The 23,005-nt window shown below is 58.5% G+C and overlaps 1 protein-coding gene across 1 annotated transcript in view; it reads right to left on the reverse strand.

Moving 5' to 3' along the window:
- Positions 1–209: 209 nt before the first annotated feature.
- The window catches only part of ALDH4A1 (aldehyde dehydrogenase 4 family member A1), a 29,563-nt gene continuing 6,767 nt past the window's right edge, over positions 210–23,005 (reverse strand). The window contains 14 exon segments of the mRNA NM_001252213.1: positions 210–1,644; positions 2,573–2,691; positions 3,492–3,613; positions 4,294–4,446; positions 5,422–5,469; positions 5,621–5,817; positions 7,997–8,070; positions 10,014–10,201; positions 11,047–11,121; positions 11,196–11,345; positions 12,889–13,044; positions 13,809–13,856; positions 18,165–18,257; positions 19,082–19,175. Of these exon segments, the coding sequence (NP_001239142.1) occupies positions 1,532–1,644; positions 2,573–2,691; positions 3,492–3,613; positions 4,294–4,446; positions 5,422–5,469; positions 5,621–5,817; positions 7,997–8,070; positions 10,014–10,201; positions 11,047–11,121; positions 11,196–11,345; positions 12,889–13,044; positions 13,809–13,856; positions 18,165–18,257; positions 19,082–19,175 (1,630 nt within the window). The 3' untranslated portion in view covers positions 210–1,531.

Raw genomic sequence — 23,005 nt, forward strand, 5'->3', positions numbered from 1 at the left:
GCGGCCCGACTTTCTGCAGCTGGGATTTGAACCCACCCCGTCTGGCTCCAGGATTCCCAGCATCCGCAGCAGGCACTCCCATCACCAGGGCCTGCCCTTCCTCTCTTCACACCAAGGGCACTGCGACACACAGTGACACGCTGGCAACACCATCAGACTGAGCAGTTGACCAGCCCCCACCACCCCCACCAGAAGGAACACCGATTTGGTTAAGTAACAGGCACTTTATTAGGTGGCATCAGGGCAAATCCCATTGCCACTTCAGTGTAGAACCAGAACCAGTGTAGAAGCCCCCTCCTGACCTGGCATCTCGTGGGAAACAAGCCGGGCAGCATCAGGACCCACCCCTGACCTTGGGCCACGGTGTGAAACCATGCACTTGGGGAATGGCCACCCCAGCCCCGTGGGGGCCCCATGCAGCCCGGCTTGAGGAGGGCATAGCTCTTTCAGGGCCCCCTAGAAACTGTCCTCCAAAGTCACCCCCTCCAGCGCCCTGGCCACCCAGAATCCACCCAGCATGTATTGGCTGCATCACAGAACAGGCCTCTTAGGAGCCAGTCCACACAGAGCCACTAACACGCAAAGGAGGGATGATTCTACAGAACATTCTGTAGAATGTCAGGGCTAAGTGAGAAATGGGAGCAACATCTACCCGGGCCTGATCGACCACGGCCAGTGGGCGCTGAGCTCCTGCAGGAAATCCCAGGGCAACTGGGGCTCTGAGAGTGGCTCTCTCTAGAGGCGGGACCCAGAGTTAAGGGAAGCAGCAGGAAGGGCCCGCCCAACAAGGATATCAAGCTCACAGCCCAAACGGGAAGGCCCAGACGCCCCACGAGCAGGTGACTGGTAGCCGCCCCCAGCCCCACCACATGGAGATGGCCAGGAATCTGTGGGCCTCAGGCGAGCACAGGCACTCTGGGGGAAGGCACACAGCATCTAAGGCTTTTGGTTGGGCACAGGTACCCAGCGGGCATAGGTGCATCTGGACAAAGAGCTAGTGAGGAAGTGGGTGGCCTGGACCAGAGAGCGCAAGGCCAGTGGGTGTCCTGACACCCTGCAGCCACAGCTCGCCAGCCCTGAGGGTCACCCTGCCCATGCCCAATCCCGAGGCGCAGAGCAGCCAGGGCCAAGGCCACTGTGGATGGTGAGGTTTGTCAGGGGGCCCAGAGCTGCCTCCTTTTCCTCCACGGATCCGCAAGCAACTCCACTGCCCCTCCCCAGGTCCCGGAGCCACGGGGCCAGTGTGAAGAAGAAAGGGACAGACGGAGAACCAGCCGGACACCACGGTCACACCAACCAGATGGAATTCCTAGGACACCTGATGGGGTTGGGGTGGCAGCCCTGTTCCTCCTCACAGCATGATCTCAAATTAGACTTTGAGGGGTGGAGCAGGACAGAGGGGCCGGGGGTCAGGCCTTGCCCTAGAAAGAGGGTCGTCCCGGGTAGAGGGCTCGGGGGGTGGGATCAGTGCACTGAGATCAGTCCTCTGGACGGACAGATAGGTGGACCACAGAGGCGCCGAGCGGGGTGCTCACTGCATGTACGGGTAGCGCCAATCCCCCAGCGGCTTGTGAGTCTCCTTGATGACCTGGGGTGATGTCCACCGCAGGACATAGTGGGGTCCCCCGGGCTTGTCGTTGGTCCCTGTGGAAAAGACGGTTCTGTTTTTCTCCGAAACGATACAACGGCTCTGGAGTTCCCATTGTGGTGCAGCAGAAACGAATCCAACTAGGAACCACGAGGTTGCAGATTCGATCCCTGGCCTCGCTCGGTGGGTTAAGGATCCGGTGTTGCCGTGAGCTGTGGTGTAGGTCCCAGACATGGCTCGGATCTGGTGTTGCTGTGGCTGGGGTGTAGGCCGGCAACTACAGCTCCGATTAGACCCCTGGCCTGGGAACCTCCATATGCCGGGGGTGCGGCCCTAGAAAAGACCAAAAAAAAAAAAAAAAAAAGATACAACGGCTCAAAGGCTCTGGGCTGAAGGGGGAAGGAGTCGGGAGGAGCTGGTGCAGTAAACGGGGCACCAGCATGGGCAGCAAAGGGTTAAGCTAACCCTCACACCTTCAGGTCTCAGAGCGCCTTAGGGCACTCAGCTGGGGGTGGGGGGACGAGGGCAGGAGGGCTCCCTGGGTCCCCTGCCCCAGCTGCAAAGGGTGTCTGGAAGATAAGGGAGCACCAGGGAGGGCCCTGGACTGGGAGTCGGGAGACCCGGTTCTGCCACTAGGGACTGGGACCTCGGGCAAGTCACCGCCTCAGTTCCCTCATTTGTAAACAGGAGGGAGTGGCACCACGGTGACCCGGAGTCTGGCTGGACCAAAGTCATGCGCTCCACCACTCCCCACCCAAGTCTCTTCACTTCCCTGGGCCTCAGTTTCCCCCTCTGTCAAGTGGGAAGAATGGCAGCACCTCAGCTCAGGAAGCTGCTGGCAGGACCCTGAGTTAGCACAGCGCCCAGCCCGCAGTGCTCAGATTGGGGTGCTATTCCTGCTCCCTCTTAACACCCTCAGGATGAAGGACCGACTGTCTCCCACCAGGAGCTCAGCCCCCCTCTGATAAAGGGGGACCTCCTCACCTGAGGCTCGGGCCCCCCCAAAGGGCTGCTGGCCCACCACCGACCCCGTGGACTTGTCATTGATGTAGAAGTTGCCAGCAGCATTCCTCAGCATCTCTGTGGCCTCCCGGACAACATCCCTACAAGGCAGGGCAGCGGTAAGCACGCAGTTGGCTCACCCTCACCCCAGCCCACACTGGCCATGCCCACAAGGCCAGGTGCCAGCTGTGCGCGCTTGGGCAGGGTCCCGGGAGTCTGAGCCTCGGCCTCCTGCTCTGGAAAGGGGGTTAGCATGCTTCCCTTGCAGCACTGCTGTAAGGACTGAAGCGGGGGAGACGTCAAGCTACTCATACTTGGGGCGGGGGGGGTGGTGGCCCGTCCCGGTCCTGCTGTCCTGCCCTTGGGAGGTGGGGAACCCCCAGACCCCAGCCTTCCCCTCAGCCTCCAATCCCGCCTCCACTCTCAGCGGCAGACACGGGAAGGCAACCAGTGCCAGGGAGAAAGGAAAAGGCAAAACCTCGGGTTTAGAGTCATGGCACCCAGGTTCCCATCCTGCCCCAGCCAGGCAAGCAGTGTGCCCCCGGGGGTGGGGGGTGGGGGGCGAGCCGGCCTCCTACTCTGCAGCATGAAGCAATGACCTCGCTTGTAGGCCCCCTCGGACCTGGGGAGGCAGGTCAAAGGCACTGATTCCCCAGCCCCACCCCTAGAGGCCTGGATTCAGCAGCCAACAGTGGGGCCCCAGAATCTGCATTTTAACAAAGAGCCTGCTGCCTAGGTCTGTCTGTGTTTGGGAGGCCTGCCCACGAGTCAGGACAATGGATAGAAAGCAAAGGCAGCATTATTACTAGGATCCATGTCCAAGGGAGCAGTCTCCGGGGACAGCAGGGTCCTGTGGGGGACAGGACACCAGGAATAGAGCAGAGGGGCTGTGGCGACTCACTTATCCTGGGCAAACACTGCCCCTGTGAGGCCATAGCTGGTAGTGCTGTCGACCAGCCGCAGGGTCTCTTTGTACTTGTCATCAGGGTAGACGTACACCGTCAGCAGAGGCCCGAAGATCTCCTGGGAGAGATGCCCTGGGGTCAAACCCCACCTGGACCAGTGCCCCAAAGCCTCCAAGTCTCTCTGCTCTGGCCCCTGCCATTCCCCAGTTCTCTTCCTCAGCCCCTGCAAGAACGGCCAGGCACTGCCTCCTGCTGAGTTCCCTCGAGGGACAGTTCCCGCCCTGCTGGCCCCACCTGACCTGGCAGAAGATCCAAGGAAATTCTCTGGCCTCCCTGCCAGCCAGACCCACATCCAGAACCAAGGGTTCAGGTCCTTGGAAAGGGGAGACTTCTGGCAACAGCTGGCCCAGGAAGTGTCCAACAGTGTCACTATGTCCTCTGCCACCAAGAGGCTGGGGGAAAATCCCCTCCCCACAGTCATCCTGGGGAAGTGCCCTGACCTCTTCGAGCCTCAGTTTCTTATCTGTTAAATGGGAATGATCCACTCCTCACACCTCGGTCAGATGGCTGGCCCACAGCTAGGAGTCCGCAATGTTGGCCGTTGAGACGGCTGCAGGGGCCTTGGTGGTCATGGGCAGTGCAAGTGCTAAGACAGAGGTCTGGGTCAGCAGTGAGACATCTACTTTCCTCATCTATGAGATGGGACGATGCCCCGTGAAGTGCCGGGTGGGACCTGTGTGCATCCCATGCTCTGGGGAGGCTGCCTTCCTCCCAGCCCCAGGCTGCCCACCCCGTCACCTCCTTCATGATGGGTTCCTGGGGGTCCTTGCTCTCGATGATGCAGGGCTCCACGAAGTACCCCACGGAGTCATCACACTGGCCCCCAGCCAGGATGGTGAGGCTGGGGGAGGAGCGGGCATGCTCCAGCCACTTCCTGATGCGGCCAAAGGACTGGGGGAGAGGAGGAAGCGGGGAGGGGAAGTCAAGGATTGGCCGGAGGCCATTTCCAGCTGCAGCCCCCCAACACAGGCACCCCAAACACCTGTCCCTGAAGGGCCTAAAATGTGAAATGGGAGGAGGGGTGGGGGAGGGCCCTGAGGGCAAAAGCCAGGGCCTTGCTGAGCCACAGCAGAGACAAGGTTAGACATGCACATTTGTGTGTGGGGGTGCGCACTTTAGAACACATATCCTTAGAGTTCCCATGGTGGCTCAGCAGTAATGAACCCAACTAGTATCCATAAGGATGCGGGTTCGATCCCTGGCCTCACTCAGTGGGCTAAGGATCTGGTGTGGTCCTGAGCTGTAGAGTAGGCCGGCTTTGATTTGACCCCTAGCCGGGGAACTTTCATATGCCATGGGTGTGGCCCTAAAAGGCAAAAAGAACATGTATCCTTACATATAAACATCATACACACTATATATGCATGGCCATGAGTCTAGGTTTAAGCACGTAGGTACATATATGCTTGTGGTAAGTGTATGTGTTTGTGCAAGTAGACCCACGTGTGCCTACATACACATATGAACCTGTACACGGATGAGCACACATGTGGGCGGATCTATGAATGGAGAGGTGCAGGTGGACCCACCTTGACCGCCACATGCAGAGATCTGCATGAACGTGCTCACGGCTGTGTGTGTCCACACGTGTTCGGCTTTATGCGGACCTATGTGTACGTGCACACGTGAATACGGGCACTTAAAGGGGGCCTGCGGGGTTGGGTGTGCAGGAGGCGAGTTCCTCTCTGGGCGCGGATGCCTTCGTGTTTTTCAAAGCTGGCGGGGGCCAGGGTGTGCGGTGCCTGCACGGCTATCGGACTGCCCTGCTCGAAGCTGTGGGTCGGGGTCGCCAGCACGCGCTTCCCCCCTCTCGCCCCCCAGCCCAGGGCACGGCCCCCAGGAACGCCCCACGTCCCCTCGTAGTACCTTAGCATCAATCACGGCGGAGAAGAAGGTCCCAAAATCCTCCGCAGGCTGGAGGCGAGGGAGACACGGGGAGGGATGGAATGACCGTGGGCCCGAGACAAAGGGCGCCCCTCCCCGCACACCCCAGCCCCTCCGCACAGGAGCCGCCAATCCCATCAGCCCCCCGCTGGGCCGCGGCGGGGAGCGCGGCGCCACTCACGTCGCCCACTTTGATCCTGCCGTGCTCCTCCAGCAGCCGCCCTTTGATCTGCGGCCACAGTGAGCCGGGCACGTAGAGGCGGGAGCAGGCCGAGCACTTCTGGCCGCCGTACTCGAAGGCTGAGCGCAGGGTCCCGCTCACCACGCTGTCCACGTCGGCCGATCGATGAACGAAGTGGAAGTTCTTCCCGCCACACTCTGGGGGGGTGGGGGACGGTGAGTGGGGGAGCACTGTCTACATCTGCCCACAGGGCCCGGCCACCAGCCCCCCACCCCGTTCTGGGCAGACGGAGAGGGAGCACGTGAGAGAGCAGGCTTAGAATGAGACAACATCCCCGAGACTGAGGAGCCAGGGCTGTACCCCAACCGCGACCACGCAGGGCAAGGATGAAGGGTACCAGGTCACCAGGACCAGCTTCCCCATTTCACAGATGAGAAAACTGAGCCCCAGGGGCAGGGGTGCTGCTCAACATGAAGGCAGAGGAAGAACCAGAATCCAGGGCTCGCCAAAGCTGGTGCACTCCCAGCAGTGGGCACAGCTTCCTTTGAGCTTTCCGCTGCCCCCCTGCGCAGCCAGAGGAGCCCATGTCCAGGTCCACGGCTGGCCCGGCTTCCCTCCTCGTGGTGGGAAAACCCATGCCCAGGCTTCTCCGCATGAGGGCGCCTCGGCAGCTCCCTAAACCCTCAGGGCCTTGGTTTCCTCACTGAGTTAAGCCTCAGCCAATACCAGCTCATGTTACAAAGCACTAACCACTTGCCAGACTCAGTTCAAAGCACTTTGTGCTCTATCTCCCTGAAGCCTCATGGCAACCTCCCATCATTAGACCATTTTAAAGACGAGAAAACTGAGGCACGGAGAGACTGAGGTTGGGAAGCGGTCAGGGAAGCAGTGGTCCCCCTGCTTCGGGAAGATGGTGGGAAGGAAGGAGACAGGGCAGAAAACCACAGACAGTTCAGTGAAGGGGCTCATGATTCCCCACCTTGGGAAGGCTGGACTGGGGCACACTGGGGGGCTGGAAGCTGCAGATGCTACACATGGCCCTGAGGAGGCTTACCCTGACCCCCCATCAAAGCTCCCACCAGCTCAGGAGTGGGGTCCAGTTTCCCCATGGGCCCCACTTCTCCCCCAGGAGCAAGAAGGCTGAACCACCAGCCCCAGCTCTGGCGTTACCGCATTGTGTGATACTGGATGGCCCTCCCTCTCACAAGGTCTCAGCATTTCCCCAAAGTGTGTTCCACGAAAAACATGGTCCAAGGGGCCCCTGTCAAAACAGGGTTCTGCAGCCCAAAGAGCTTGGGAAACACTGCATATCAGCCCTTGCACTGGAAGATGAGCAATGCAAATTAGAATTTTAGCGGTCCTGAGACATCCTACAGGTAAGGAATCCATTTTACTTCAAATGCAGTGCCCCCCAAATTTCCTGGACCATGTTTCTTTGTGAGAAAATTATTCTGCCAAGACCTAGCCCCTCTGGGCCTCTCACTCCCATATCCTGCCACCCCCTCCCCAGCTACACTGGCCGTATTTCTTCCACTGAAAGTTCATTCCTGCCTCATGGCCTCTGCACCTGCCGCTTCCTCAGCCTAGATCTGGGTGGCGTAACACAGTGGCCACCAGGCGCACGTGGCTGTTGACACTCTAATTAATTCAAATTAAACAAAATTTCCCTTCCTCAGTCACACCAGCCACATTTCGAGTGCTCCACAGCCACACGTGGCTAGTGGTTACCATATCGGACGGCTCAGATACAGACCAGGTCCACTGTCACAGAGCCACAGAAAGGTCCTCTGACAGCGCCGGTGCCCACGACGGTCTATCCCCTGATTCCTGCAAGGCTGGCTTCTTTCCATTGCTCAAGTGTTCCCTCTTTGAAGAGGCTCCCCACTCCCAGCCACCCTAAGTAACAGTCACCCACCACGCCTGTTCCGGGGGGCAGGGGGAGGTCACTGCTGTGGCCCCTTTTCCCTCCTTGAATTGTCGTAGCTCCTTCGCTCTCTGACGTCATCTATCTTCATGCTTACTGCCTCCCCGCCCCCACCGCTGCTGGAACAGAAGGTCTTGCTGGCTAGGTCTCTATCTCACCATCACTGCCTCCCCAGCGTCCAGAAAGTGCCTATGCTCGTTCCTAATCATTTCCTTGCTGAATGGGGAATGAATGCATGAATGAAAGGGAAAAAAAAGATGCTCTGAGGCACAAGTGCTCTGCACGCCCCCCAGGACCTGCCAGAGCAGGGGCACCACCCCGAGGGGTTCCCCATTCCCACAGGGCTGCCCCACCTCTGGGGGCATCACCCTGGCTCCCTCCTCTTTCACGATAGCCAGAGAAGGGAGGGGTCCCTGGAGTCCCAGGGGAGGGTACGGGAAGGGGGCCCTTACCTCCGGCCAGACGTGGGAAGGTGCGGAAGTGGTCCAGGTTCTGGGCCACCTGCTTCCACAGGTGTTTGAAGGTGCTGGAACCAGAGGACAGGGCAGGGATTAGGGAGCCAGGCTCAGGGACCTGAGAGGGTGAGGGGTCTTGGGGGTGGGGAGCAGGCCCTACCAGAGGACGGGGCCGGGAAGCCTGGGAGGAGCGCCAGGGTCAGCAGCCCGGCAACAGGTGGGCAGGGGTCACAGTGGCGGTAGGGATGGGATGGGGGGACAACTGAGTAGGTGGTGGCAGCTGGAAATGGGCTGGATTCCAGGCCCACAAGGACAAGGGGAGGCTTGGTGGCAAGATAGTGCAGAGAAGGCCCAGGCTTTGAGGCCAGCGGATGCCAGGTTCGAGTCCTGATCTGGCTGTGTGATCTTGGGCCCATCACTTCACCTCTCTGAGCCTCAAATCCTGCATCTCATCTGGGAACTGGAAAGAACGATCCTGCCTGGCAGGGCTGTTCTGTGATAGCGTGAATATGGCCGAATGCTCAGGACTGTGGTGCCTGATGGGAGGCAGACGCCACCGTGGTCTGGGAGGGGCACCCCAAGCCCAGGCCCGGGCTCCTGAGGCCAAACCAAGGAGGGTCCTGGGAGAGGCAGCTCAGGCCCCTGCCTCCTCCCTCCCCCGGGCGGGCGGGCTCCAAGTGTGACCAACCTCAGCACCACAAAACAATAAAAATGCTAATCACCAGGGAGCTGGCGACACAGTAGCTAATACTAATTTATGACTTTCCTACCTTTAAGCCTGCTGCTCATCGGAGCATGGCAAATGGGGGCCAGGCCCGCTCCATCCGCTAATAGGCACAGACCCGTGGGGCCATGGCTGGCAGAGCGGGCCTTTTGGAAAACAGCCCTCCTCAGCAATTCTCAGGCTGCCATCGCCACCCGGCAAAGCTTGGCGGGGGGAGCCTGAGGCCAGGCGGAAAGGGCGAGAAACCCTCACAGGTGTCCCCAAAATACCTGAAAGGCCCGGAGCATAGACCCCGACATCACCCCCCCAGGCGACCCACGGGGACCTCAGACTCAAAGTGACCAGCGTCGGAGCTCTCGCTGTGGCTCAGTAGGTTAAGAACCCCAGTAGTATCCATGAGGATTCGGGTTTGATCCCTGTCCCTGCTTAGTGGGTTAAGGATCCAGCGTTGCTGGGAGCTGTAGTGTAGGTTGCAGACATGGCTCGGATCCCATGTTGCTGTGGCTGTGGTGTAGGTTGGCAGCTACAGCTCCATTTTGACCCCCCTAGCCTGGGAACCTCCATATGCCTCAGGTGCAGCCCTGAAAAGGAAAAAAAAAAACACCAAAGTGACCAGCATCTAATTCACTTCCTTCACCAAGTCTCCCAGGTGCCCGGCCATCAGGGCTGCCCACCTTGATAAATGGTGCCCCATTCCTGTCCCCAGCCCGGACGTCCCCACTGACCCCCGGACCCCCGCCCCACAGCCAGGGGCCTGGGTCTCACTGCTACGTCCTCACCTGAATCAGCCTACCTCTCCCTGTCCCCAAACGTCCCTTCCAGGAGGTGGACCCCTCCTAACCTGACTCCTACTTCCAGTCAGTAGAGACCAGAGCACTCTCCTCCACCTCTGTCTGGCCAACTTGGCTGCCTAGATGCCACCTCCTCCAAGAAGCCTTCCTGACTTTCCTCTTCCAATTTATTCTAAGCTTCCTTCTGTCCTTTCCAGGGAGTGAAGTGGCATCAAAATCCATGTCACCAAACGCCTGTAGGCTTGCTTCCAGCCTAAGATGCTCCTTCCCGCTCAGTAACTAGTTTGACCCTCCCAATGACCCTGCAAGGGAGGAATCACCACTCCTGTTACACAAGTGAAGAAACGGAGGCTCAGAGAGGGGAAGAGGCTCACCTATGGCCACCACGAAGAAGAGGGTACAGTCAGTGCCTGACCCCTGGGTTCACAGCCCCAGCTTCCAGGCAGAGGTGACGAGGCCTGGTGGGCATCCCCAGGCCCCCCTGCCCACAGGGACTTACGGCACGCTGCCAGTGAAGTTGATGCCACACAGGTGCTCTGAGCTGGTGACGGTGTCCCCAAACGTGGGCCCATCAGCTGGTACAAACTGAATGATGTTGGGGGGCAGACCAGCCTCCCGGAGAACGCGGTAGACGGCGTAGCTGGCCAGCATGGCAGTGTCACTGGGCTTCCACAGGACCACATTGCCCTGCCCGGAAGTGCGGTGATGACTCACAAGGCCGGGGGCCACCAGCCCTGACTCCCACCTACCCCAGAGCACGGCTAGCCCTCACCTGGAGCCCCCGGGCCCTGCGCAGGGCAGGATGTTCCCTACCCGACCCCAGTCCTCCAGGTGCCAGGCATCAGGCTCTAAAAACCCTGCCAGGGAGCCCACACCCTGCTCTGTCTGCTCCCTTCTTCCGAAAGCCTGTGCCGACTGGCCCTGCCAGCGCCCCTCAGGCAGATCTAGGCTGGGTGTTTGCAAGTCACTGGGTGCTCACAGGGCGCGGCTGGGCGAGTGCTCACAGCGCTCTGGCTGCACGTGTCCTGGACACGGGCACCTGGGTGCCAGGCGTGTGCTCGTCGGAGCGCAGATGCACGAGGACGGCCCTGTGCACGAACACCCTTAGGGATCATCTAGCCGCCTCTGACGACTGTCAGCCTGGCCTCCTGTGACCCCCTGAGCTGCCCAGGCCTGCGAGGGGGTAGGGCTGCCTCTCCCCCATCGCCTGGGGCTCACGGCCATCTTCACCTTGACAGGGGCAGTGGAGCCCACTGGCTTGGAGACAATCAGCCCAGACCAAGCCCGAATCCCTATCTGTTCCATCATGTACTAGCCATGCCGCCCTGACCCGTACGTCACCGGGTGCAGGACAGGCACTCAAAGGATCACCATCACCATCTCCATTCTTGCTTTTCTTTTTTCTTTTTAGCGCCGCACCCACGGCATATGTAAGTTCCCAGGCAAGGGGGTGAATCAGAGCTACGGCGGCTGGCCTACACCACAGTCACAGCAACACAAACCTGCCATCCCCGCCTCTGCCCACAGCTCACCATCAAGGCCGGCGCCCCCGCCAGGTTGCCGCCGATCGCAGTGAAGTTAAAGGGCGATATGGCCGCTACGAAGCCCTGGGGAAGGAGGCGGCAGTGAGGCCAAGCCTGAAGCTTCTGGAGCCCAGGCCCACCACGCCACCTGCGGGTACCTCCAGCCCCCGGTACACCACGCTGTTGGTGCTGGGCGGCACACTGATCGGCTGCTGCCCTTCCAGCTCCACCGCAAACTTGGCGTTGAATCGGAAGAAGTCGATGAGTTCGGCTGCGGCGTCGATCTCCGCTTGGATCACCGTCTTCCCCTGCGAGGCGGGAGGACCAGGGGTCAGTGGCGACATGCCTCCTATCAGCCCTGTTCTGACACTGGACCCTGTGCCCACAGGGACATCAGGTGCAGGTGCATTTGGGCCAAGAGCTAGGAGGCCTGATGACCGTAAACACTTCCTTGGACTGTCTGTTCCTCCCCCTGGCGAACGTGAGCCACAGGGAAAGGACTCTGGGCAGCAAGAATCAGGCTTTCTCCAACAGGACGGCCCCTCTGTGCACACAGGGTCACTGTCAGCTGCTCACCCAGCTCAGGACACAGAGCAGTGTGAGCTGAGCTAAGAAGCACTGTCTCCTGCTCTGCATGGCCACCATCCTTCCTACGAGCTCCTGAGTCTTAAGTCAAATAGAGAGGCACCCTCATCTGGTCTTGGAGTATGTGCATCTCTTCCTGTCCACGTGTGGCTCAGCCAGGACACTATGGAACCAGTCACCTACCCCATGGGCTCAGCTGCTTTCAGGAGTCAGCAGGGAGTGGAGCTGTCATACCAGCTCTGTGCAGCAGAGGGCACCCTCACTGAGGGCTGGGGAGCAGGAAGAGGGCCAGGCAGAGCCAAACCCCTAAAGCGAAATTAACCCTCTCCCTGTGCTCCTTCCCCTGCACGCTGGGTTGCCAGCGCCACTCACTGGCTAAACATGCATTCACTCAAAAAAGGTTTATCAGGAGCATCAGCAACTCCAGGAGGATGCAGGGCAAGGCCCAGCAAGATGATGGACATTAACATGTGATCACTGTGCCCAAAAACCTTGTCAAGGGGCCACAAACATGCAGGACGTCATTACGCCCCAGTGCAACCTGAGCTATAACAGCCAAAGAACAGCCGGTTGGGGGCAGCACAGAGGTGGGACCGATCCTTTCACACCGAGAAGGTTCTAAGAAGCCTCACCGAGGTGGTGATAATCTGGCCCGGACCTTGACAGTTAAGGAGTTCATGAGGCAGAGAAGACAGGAAGTATTCCAGGCAGAGGCAGGGGACGGGACGCCCAGGGTGTCTAGGCGTCAGGCTAGCTCCAGACTGGTGACATTGTGGGAGGGCTGGCCTGGTGGGGGAAGGGCAGAGCAGCTGGCAAGCTGGACAGAGGTGGGAATGGAAGGGCCCTCGGGCCTGGGCTCAGGATCTGGGTTGTGACTCAGCAAGAGAGAGCTTGGTGGTTCGGAAGCCTGGGGTGACCTGCTGCAGGTGTCTCAAAGACTACTCTGAGGGCAGCAGGGGTCCGACGGAGCCTGGAGGACTGTGGAGGGCCACTGCCAGGCCAGGCAGAGCAGGACAGGGCCTGGCCCAAGATGGGGACAGAGGTGGACAGAAGGGGTCATTTCCAGAGGACGTACAAGCTTAGTACAATCCACCTCATCTACAAGGTATATTGGCCTATCCCCTCCCCTAGCCTTTGTCCTTCAAAGTCTCCTAGGCTCCAGCACACAGAGGTCCTGGCACCCAGAAGACGCTCAGCTGATGCCTGCCGAACGGGGTATGGGGTATGACTGCCTCCCCCATCCTACCCCGCCCACGGGCACCTCACCTGTCCCACCATGGTCTTGGCCAGGATCTCCGCCCTGCGCGGCCCACTCAGCATATCTGCTGCCTTCAGGAAGACCTGGGCCCGGTCTGCCACAGGCTTCAGGTCCCACTCTTTCCTGGCAGCCAAGGCAGCCTCGATGGCTCTGTGGAGCAGGGCCTGATGAAGAGGGAGAGGTTGGGGGCTTTCTCCTGCAGTAGGAAGGGTCCCAGAGGAGCAGGGGAAGTAGGAGAGATCTGGAGGTCACTCTTCACCCCTGGCTCCCTCAGCTCTCAGCCCCCACCCCTGCAGCGGCAGATACCATGTCCCAGGCTTGGAGCCTGTCCCACTGGAGAAGCCCCGGGGACCTGCCAGGTAGGTCAGCATTCCCAGGACCTGGCCCATTCTCTCTCCTGTGGACTCATCAGGTCTCCCCTTCCTCCTGGGGCCTGAGGCTCCGGAACCCACTGTGCAGAGCCTCCACCCCTTGCCAGGCCAGAACTGCAGCCAAAGACAGACACCTGTTGCTGGCATCCCAGCTGCCAACTGCCCTCCATACACAGGATGCCGGCTCCCTGACCCCATGCCTTCTCGCTGGCCCTCCCTCATGCCAGTTCTCTGCCTGGCTTTCCACCCATGATGCCTCCAGCTCCCAACTCGGCTTCCCAGAACATACTCCCCTCCCCCAATCAGGTCAACCTCACAAGGGGCAGGTGCGGGGAGGTCCCAGCCCTGCTCGAGGCAGCCATCACTAGGCTCACGTCAACCCCGGCACACCTGGCCCGGTCAAAGACACCTGCCCAAGGCCATCAGTGCCAGCCACCCTCCAGATGCCCCTGCCCTTCATGGCCAGAGAGGGACACATCTCTGACATCTACTGCCAGGTCAGAACTAAGAGGACAAGAGGGGGCAGCACCCGAACCCCAAAGTCTCTGGGGACTCACCTTGTCTGCATAGCAGAACTTGGCCACCTTATGTCCATGGTTAAAGGGCTGAAAGAAGAAAGAAGGGTGAAGTCGCCGTCCAGGAGAGCAGTGCTGGGGCAGATGGGCTGGAGCTGGCCTCAGAGCTGGCTTTCCAGGACAGAGTCCTCTGCACACTCGCACCCCCGCTCCAGCCCCCAGGAGGCCTTCGATCACCCCGCCCCCTGCTGACCTCTCTCCCCTTGAGGGTGGTGGAGCACCTGCTGTGGGACGAGCTCTGAAAGGTTCAAGGTCTGGGAGAAAGGCATGAATGGAACAGTCTTTCAGGGAAAGCATGAACCTTGTGGTCTGATAGACAAAGGTTCGAATCCCAGCTCTGCCAACTACTAGCTGAGGGGTGTTCTGTAAGCTAACTTTCCTTTTCCATGTCTCCGCATCTGGGAAAGCACGGAGGGGAGGACCCAGGGGGCTCACAGGTGAAAACTCCTCCAACACAGCTCCTGCCTCCCATCTGGGTCTGGAGTGAGGCCGCAGCTCAGTGATGGGCTGTCAGCCCGGGCGGCCCCAGAGGGTGGATTGCTGCCACTTCCCAAAGCCACCAAGGAACAGAGCAACTGCTTTTCATGCCCCTTGCATGGGACCCAGATTAACTCATCCAAGAGGAATGAACCCCAACAAAACCAACAAACAGAACCCAGCAGGGCTGAACACCAGCCTGAGCAGTAAGTGGGGACACATGGCCTCGTCCCCGCCTACATTTACGTCATAGCGATCAACACTTCTGTCACCTATGAGCCTTCCAATGGATCGTTTGGGGCTTTCCTGCTTCAGAAGGCAGCCACCAGTCACACGTAGCTACGGCAACTTCAACCCGGTTCCCTGGCTGCCTCGGCCACGTTTCACACGCTCGATAACCTCGCGGGGCGCGTGGCTGCATCAGACTTAGAACATTTGCATCATCAGAGCAGAAAGTGCTGCTGGGCACCACTGGTCTGGTTGGAGAGGAAAGGGGCCCTCTCAGGTATATTTTGACCATACCTGGGAGCGGCCTGTGACACTCAGGGGTGGAGAAGGCACCAGCACCTGGGCGCTTCAATCCCGCACACCCAGTTCCAGTGGACTGCGGACACCCCAGTATGCAATACGTCCCGGCAACGAGCCCCTGCCCTCATACCACCGCTACCCCCACACCACCGCTGCCCCAGATGCCAGGGCTCCAAGGATGACATGTGGCCAGGTCAGTAAGACAATGTGGGAAATGAAAACTGGAAGTGCCCACCAAGGGGGTTTTCAAAATCCCAGTGTCTGGAAAAAGCTCAGGTGCTGCAGTGACCACAGAGGCCGGCAGGCTGCAGGCGGGGGTGAGCTCTGGGCAGTTAGAGACCTGGCGAGCAAGGCCATGGGAGCGGCTCTGGGCAGGCACCTGGTGTGCACCTGTGCAGACCTGCGGAGGCTGCAAACCCCGGGCTGAGCTCTGATGCCCCAGGGATGGGGGGCCCTCCAGTTGCTGATCCAGCAGCAGGGGATCTGTGGGAGACCCCCTGCCACAGACCGTCCTCAGAACCCTCCGAGCTGGGGCCCTGGGCCCTCCTCTCTCTTAACCCTGCTGGCAACGCTCAGGGCTCCATCGGAGCCAGAGTGTGCTCAGCCCAGGTGTGAAAGGGCCAGCCCTTCACTCTTCCCAGTGAGAGACCTGAGTTTCCTGGTTCATCCAAAGCGCATGCCAGTTCCTGGTTCCATGAACTCCAAGCAAGTGGGTCTCTTAGGTCCATGTCATCACGGAGCATGGAGCCCGGCTTCCCACCCTCGCCCACCATTAACCCCCTTGTAGAGAAATCCATCAGGAATCAGCAGAAGTGGCCGTGTGGACCCTTGGGATCTTTCCTGCCTGGGGACAGACTCAGTTACCAGCTGAGCACAGTGTGGCTGCTGGGCCAGTGAGTGAGGTCACCGAACCCACAGACATGGCACCCATGTGAGAACGGGGGCAGGTTAGTTTGAGAGTCTCCTGCCGCAGGTGAACAACGTGCAGTGGTTTAAAATGGGTCTGGCTCTTGCTTCTTTTTAACTAGTTCTTTAGTGCACAAACTAGCTGCAGGCCCCTGGTTCAGGCACAGTGGTAGTTACCGTCATAGCTAACATCTGTCAGTTTCCTGCGTGCAGGCCCAAAGTGCTCCTTACGGATTAATCCACTGAACCCTGACCACATCCCTACGTGGAATGATTGTCACCCCATTTTATGTACGAGAAAGCTCAGGCACAGGGAGGTCGAGCCCCTCAAAGACATGCAACCAGCAAGTGGGCAGAAAGGGGGCTTGTTACAGACAGGCCTCCTCATGGTCACTAGAGTGGGACTCAGCTGGGTCTTGGGAAGATGCAAGAGCCCCGGCCTGAAAACCCTATGGCTTCTCTCTCCTTCGCCCCTGCTCCCCTGAGAGCTGGCGTCCTGAATCTTTGAACAGAGCCACTTCCTCGGTTTCTAGGGTCCTCGGAGGTGGAAGATGCCCCCCCCGCCCCACGTCTCACAGCCTGGCACAGAAAGATGTCAGTTCCAAGTTCCCAGGGCAGGTACTTTCGACTGGCCCAGCTGGGGTCAGATATCCACCCCTGGGCCCAGCATCCCCAGGAAGCAGCCTCACACACTTTCAAAGGCTGCCCCGGTGCACCGCATGGGGCAGGCGAGCAGCTCCTGGATTTGGGTAGATCTCCCGCCCCCCACAGGCGCCCCCTCCACCTCGGGTGGAATCCCCAGGGCTTCGTTCCAAGCTGTTCCTACCATTTCCTGCACGACACCTTCCCCCAGCCACCCACCTGCTGTGGGTGCCTCATCACAGCCCTTTCCCACCTTCCCTACCCAGCTCCCTGGCTGCCCATGGGCACCTGGCCCTCCACACACTTCCGTCCACACTCACACCTCCTGCTGAGCTCTTAATCCCTCTGCTATCCTGAAATCAGAGAGCCTGCTAAGAAGCAATGGGCTTTCTTGGAAAGTCTCACCTCCTCCACCCCCTGCCTGGCTTGCCTGGGCTCTCAGGCCTCGGAAGAGGCTCTTAACCACAAGCAATAAGAACTGTGCCCGACTCCTCCGACCTCCCTGGCTTCCACCCCGCCTTGCAGCTCACTGAGCCCCGTCCCAATGACCCTGCACCTGCCGACACCTCTGCTGATCCTCATCCCTGGGTTCAACTTCCAGAGGCCTGGGGACCACCGTGTCTCAAGCAGCCTCCACTTCTCCAGCCCCTCTCACCACCTGGAGTTCTCCTGTTTTTGGGTTTTTTTTTTTGTTTGTTTGTTTTTTGTTTTTTGTTTTTAGGGCCACACCCATGGCATATGGAGGTTTCCAGGCTAGGGGTCTAATTGGAGCTGTAGCTTCTGGCCTATACCACAGCCACAGCAGCACCAGATCTGAGCCACCTCTGCGACCTCCACCACAGTTCACGGCAACACCAGATCCTTAACTCACGAAGAGAGGCCAGGGATCGAACCTGTGTCCTCATGGATACAAGTCAGATTTGTTTCCATTGAGCCACGATGGGAACTCTGGCTGGGTTTTATTATCATGATCCACAATTACCTTCCTGGAAAGAGCTACAGGCATTGTTTTGGAAGCGGTCTTTCAACTTTAAAAGATTTCTAGCTAATAATCCCATAGAGAGGAATTCCTTGGTGGCTCAGTGGGTTAAGGAACCAGTGTTGCAGCAGCTCGGGTTGCTGCTGTGGCATGGTTTCAGTCCCTGGCCTGGGAACTTCCACATGCCACAGACATGGCCAAAAAATATATAATAACAGACTCGGCCAAAAAAATATAATAATGCCATAGAGTAAACCACCTCACCTACATTCAGTGGCATTTATTTTGCAACTGGTTGCAAAGCTGGAAACTCCATATATATCTATAACATCAAAACATACACATGCATGCACATATGCGCGCGCGCACACACACACACACACACACACACACACACACACACACTCTTTGCTTTTGTTTGCAGCCAAGATGGGTATTTGCTTTAAGCCTCTCTGGGCTAAATTTGTCACGACCATAACAAGGGGAAGCACTGCAGCCCCCAGGACTCACGTCTGGATGGGGGCTTCCCCAGCAGGTGGCCTGAGAGTGAACCCCTGGGTCCAACCCCAGGCAGAGGCCCCATCCCTCTTTGTCCCTTGCTGTGGCCGCGAGGTGGTCTGTTTACTCTATGAGAGCCCCCAAGACTGCCTTTGGAAGTTTTACACCGGTGCCCAGAATTCAAAATCTGAGAGTGGACTCCAAGCCCCTGTGGAGACGGAGACCTGGCATTACATGTTTAAATGCTGCCCGAGACCCAGGCCCAGACTCAGGAGCGCGGCCAAGCCCAGCCTGCCCACGGCACTTACCGACACCTGGTACCGCACGTCCGAGGTCCACACCTCCTCGTCCCCCACCACACATGGGATGGCTTCCGTCCGGCCCTTCAGCTCCTTCAAGGCCTGGGGAGAGGACAAGAGGTCACACCAGCGCTTCCTTGCCCTCTGCTCCCTGCCTAAACCAGAGGCAGAGTCTACAAATGCAGGTGACAAGGCAGGAAGAGAAATGAGAAGGGGGCTGGGTCTGTGGGCAGAGACGGTGCGCCCCCTGGGGAGACAGCAGGACTCAGCGCTCCCCCCACATGCACCCTCACTTCCTGGCCTGCAGGACAGTAAGGCCTGTGTGGCCAGGTCTTCTCATTAGAGAAAATATTTAAAAACCATCTGATAGGAGTTCCGGTTGTGGTTCAATGGGTTAAAAATCCAACTAGTATCCATGAGGATGCCGGTTCGATCCCTGGCCTCGCTCAGTGGGTTACGCATCTGCTATTGCCATGAGCTAAGGTAAAACAAATGATAGGTCACAGATGTGGCTCGGAGCCTGCATTGCTGCGGTGTAGGCTGGCAACTGAGCTCCAATTTGACCCCTAGCCTGGGAACCTCCATGTGCCACAGGTGCAGCCTTAAAAAGAAACAAACACAAAAACTGCATCTGAAATTTCGGTGAACTCTCACAATTTTTAAATTCTGGAGATTCACAGAAAAGTGTTTTTAAGCATCAAACATCTGTGGACCTATGACCCCTGACCTGGGGCCCCAAAGAGGCCCAGGGTGCCACCCCGCTGCTCCCAGATCCTCCCCCCTCCAGACGCACAGCTCTCCCCAGATTCCAGGTTCCCTTCGGGGCTGGGAGCAGGGACGGGATGGGGAGAGGCAGCTTAGGCGTTGCTGAAGGCTGTTTCTGCTCCAGGCCCGCCACCGCCGGGTGCCCACCCCGCTGCCGTTACCTTCCGCAGCGCATCTCGCTCGGGGCTGCCCTGCGTGAATGTCAAGACCGGCTCATTGGCCACCTCCAAGGACGAAATGTGCTTCCAACATAGCCTGGGGACCAAGGGCAGGAACAGAGGTGGACAGGTCAGCAGCAGCCACCGCCAGTCCCAGCCCCTGTTTCTGACAGGGGTCCTGGACTGGCCCGGAATCTTGAAATCCAGAGCAACTATAGAACAGGGGGACGAGAACCAGCCTCGGAGTCCAAAACCCAAGTTCAAGTTCAGGTCTTGCCACCGTGTGTCCTTGGTCATGTGACCTGCCTCCTCTGAGCCCATTTCACTTCTAAGTGAGAATAATCACAGAAACTCGCATGGATGCTTGAAGTTTAAATTCAAGGGTGCAAAACCATGGCTTAGTGTTTTGCACGAAGTGAGGGTTTATTTTCCCCATGATGCAGACTTCCTCCCACACAGACCCAGGTTGCCTCCTTCTCTAAGCTGAAAAAACAGCACATTCCAGAGTTCGGTCTCATCAGACTGTGAACAAGCGAGATTTCCTTGGCACAGAGAGCTGAGCTCCAGGTGGGCAGGAATGTCCAAGAGGTGGGCCGTGAACTTGGAGGAGTGCCCTGAGCTCAGTTAAGGGCCAACAGGGAGGGCTGCTGTGGGGTTCGGAGTCTGATTCCTGGGGAAAGAGCTCCAAGGACTCCCTGGAGACCCTATTCAACCTTGACCCATAAGACCTCACTGATTAGTGGCCACCACCCCTAAAGTGTCTGGGCGTCCCAAGGTGTCATTCCACAGCTGGGGCCCTGGCGGTGGGACTTCTCCTCCAGGCCTCAGTGTCCCCATCTCTACCAAGGACATTAATGATGACAAAGGCCACCTAGTGCCCATGGGGCACCACAGACTTGATAATGCAATTGCGGCATCCAAAGGGCCCACCAGTGGGCCCATGATAGAAACAAGGTAATTTAGGTCCTAAAAGGAAATAGACTAGTTCCAGATCAAGATCAAGAAAAGCCTGAATTTCAAAAAAAAAAAAAAAAAAAAAAAAAGAAGGCATTCCTGTTGTGGCGCAGTGGAAACACATCTGACTAGGAATCATGAGGTTGCAGGTTCGATCCCTGGCCTTGCTCAGTGGGTTAAGGATCTGGCGTTGCCGTGAGCTGTGGCGTAGGTCAAAGATGCAGCTCGGATCTGGCATTGCTGTGGCTGTGGTGCAGGCTGGCAGCTACAGCTCTGATTCGACCCCTAGCCTGGGAACCTCCATATGCTGCAGGTACGGCCCTAAAAAGACAAAAAGACCAAGAAAAGCCTGGATTTGAGTCCAGAAAAATTCAGATCTATCCCCCTCTGGGGTCATCACCCCGCAGGCAGAGCCCAGGAGAAACACTCCTGCGGGTGGATGAGTCGGGTTACCGGTCACTGCGAGAGGGGGGATGCGCCCCTGGGGGACCTGAGGGCCTCGTGGGATGAGGGTGTTCAAAAGAAGCTGTCATAGGATTGGGGTCATGGGCGGGTGGTTGGGGGTTAAGGAAGCTGGGGGTCTGCCCTGTATTGAAGGCTGTCGGCATGCAGGGCGAGTCTACAGGTGAAAAAGTAGCCATTCCTCATTTGGCAAGGGGGCAGGGGAATGGTACTTTGGGGGTGGCACGGTGACCTCTGTGCTTGGGCAAAAGTACGAAGCAGGGCTGTTCTGCCTCATTTCATCCTGGCCTCCAGGGGCCTCATCTGCAGCTGGGGTTGCTTGTGTCCAACAGAACCAAATGGCCTGGCTACACGCGTCTGGGCACTTTTGTTCTTCCCACTGAAAAGGGGTCTGGGGCTTGAAGACCTGGCCTGGGAGGCCTGGGGGAAGGACCCAAAACCGGGGGCCGTGGGGCCTTCGCTGTTTCTACAAGGTTACTGAGCACCGGTGCCATCTCTGGAGACACAGTGGTGACCAAGACAGCAAGGCCTCTGGTTGGGCACAGCTGACCTCCAGGGGGACAGAGGGGACAAGAAAATGAGGACAGAAGGGGAAGGGCAGGGCTGCTTCAGGGGTGGTCAGGGAGGGCTTCTCCGAGGAGGTGACCCCTGCCAGAGGCCTGGGGGAGGTCTGAGAATTGCTGGGAAGAGTGGTCCCAGCAGAGAGAGCGCTGAGCAAGCGCAAAGGCCCAGAGCCAGAAGCCTGCGTCAGGAAGATCAGAAAGGGGCCCGTGCAGCGGAGGGGGTGGTGGGTGGCGGGCGGGGGGGGGGGGGGGGGAGGAAGGCAGGACCGGTTGCCCAGGACCCCCACCCCCACCCCCAGAACAAAGTGAGCCTTGGGTGGGGGGGCTTCTCCCTCCACTCCCCACACCTCCGCCCCCAGCGGCACCCACGCCCAAGGAAGCCAAGGAAGCAGGCGCATTCCTTGGCCCCACCCTCCCCACCCTAAGGAACCTGGGCGAGTTCAGCCTCTAACAGAGCTGGGCGGTTTGGAGCAAGACTCAAGACTAGGGGCTGGTTTCCTCAGGGCAGCACGCAACACACATCCCATGGGGTTACTCTGGAGATTGGAAGAGATGACAATGCAAAACTATAGGGATGCTGGAGTTCCCGCTGCCGCATCTTGGAGGCACTGGGATGCAGGTTCGATCCCTGGCCTGGCACAGTGGGTGAAGGATCCAGAGTTGCTTGCAGCTTGCGCCTTAGGTGGCGACTGCAGAAGGGATCTGATCCCTGGCCCAGGAGCTCCATATGCCGCAGGGCAGCCAAAAAGAAAAGAACTCTAGGTGTGCTCAATAAATGAAAACACACATGGCCCCCGTCCCCCCACTGCAGGGGGGAAGAATGGCCCGACCAGAAAATTCCAGTGGTCACTGGACTCAACAGCCCAGCATCTACCTCCCCCTCCCCACTCCCCGCCATCTGGAAAGTTCCAAACACCTCTCTCTGGGCCTTGGTAGCAGCACGCTGCCACAAATCAGTGAACCAGACACCAGCATGTCCTCTTCAAGCCAGGAGAGAGCTGGGCTGGGAGCTAGGAGCTGGGCTGCCCACACCCTCTCTGGACCCCAGGTCCGGCAGGTGTAAAAAGCCCAGGCCCAGGAAGCAGACATATCTCAGATGAACCCTCACACCCGAGACCTCCACACAAACCCTGAAGGCCTGTTTCTCACCCCTCCTGCTCTTAGGCTTCCCTTAGATATCTGTAAAGATCTTACAGAAGGTTTAATCCAGCAGGCCGGGATTTCAGAGGCAAACTGGTTCCTGGACACCCCAAGGATCAAGGGTTAGCCCAGGGGCTCAACAAACCCTGCTGGAATAAACTCAGCCCCGTGTCCCACGTCCCACTCAGGGCAGAAGCTCAAGAGGGAACAGCCACCAGCCCTCCTGTCCCTGTACCCTCCCAGGCAGTGACAGAAACCAAAGTCCTAGAGGTCTCCCTCTCCCTTCCCCAGGGCAGAGGCCCACTCTGACCTCAGGATCACCCGCCCCCCTGGCTTTCTCTCTGCCTGGAGAGTCTCCAGGCCCTGGCCCCCGCTGTCCTTCGGTCCGAATGTGACTTGGGCAACAGAGACAAGTTCCAAGATCAGCCGAAGTCAACTACAGCCAATAATAACCCAGGGTTGCCTGACAATTATTTTTTGGCTCATGGGCCCTTTGGGATAATATAAGCACCCTCCCACTGATTCAGCAGAAGACAAAGTGAATTGCTCACAGGACTAGGGGCCTCTACGAGGACCTGGGAGGCCCTTCAAGGCAGGACTGTATTCCTCATTCATTCATTCACTCACTCACTCATTCATTCAGCACACACCAACCCCACGTGGCAAGGATGCAGCAACAGCTTGGATGAGGTCGAATGGTTCACCTGTGTGTTCATCCCACCCAGCAGGTGCCTGGCTCCAGGATGCAGAGGTGACTCCAACCCACCCACTTCAGGGAGGAGGCATAAAACAGAGTTTGAAGTTGACT

Source organism: Sus scrofa, chromosome 6 (assembly GCF_054392235.1).
Source record: "Sus scrofa isolate SSC_HxYL_T2T_F1_AM1 chromosome 6, Sscrofa_HxYL_maternal_Yorkshire_Landrace_v2.0, whole genome shotgun sequence".
Classification (NCBI taxonomy): Eukaryota; Metazoa; Chordata; class Mammalia; order Artiodactyla; family Suidae; genus Sus; species Sus scrofa.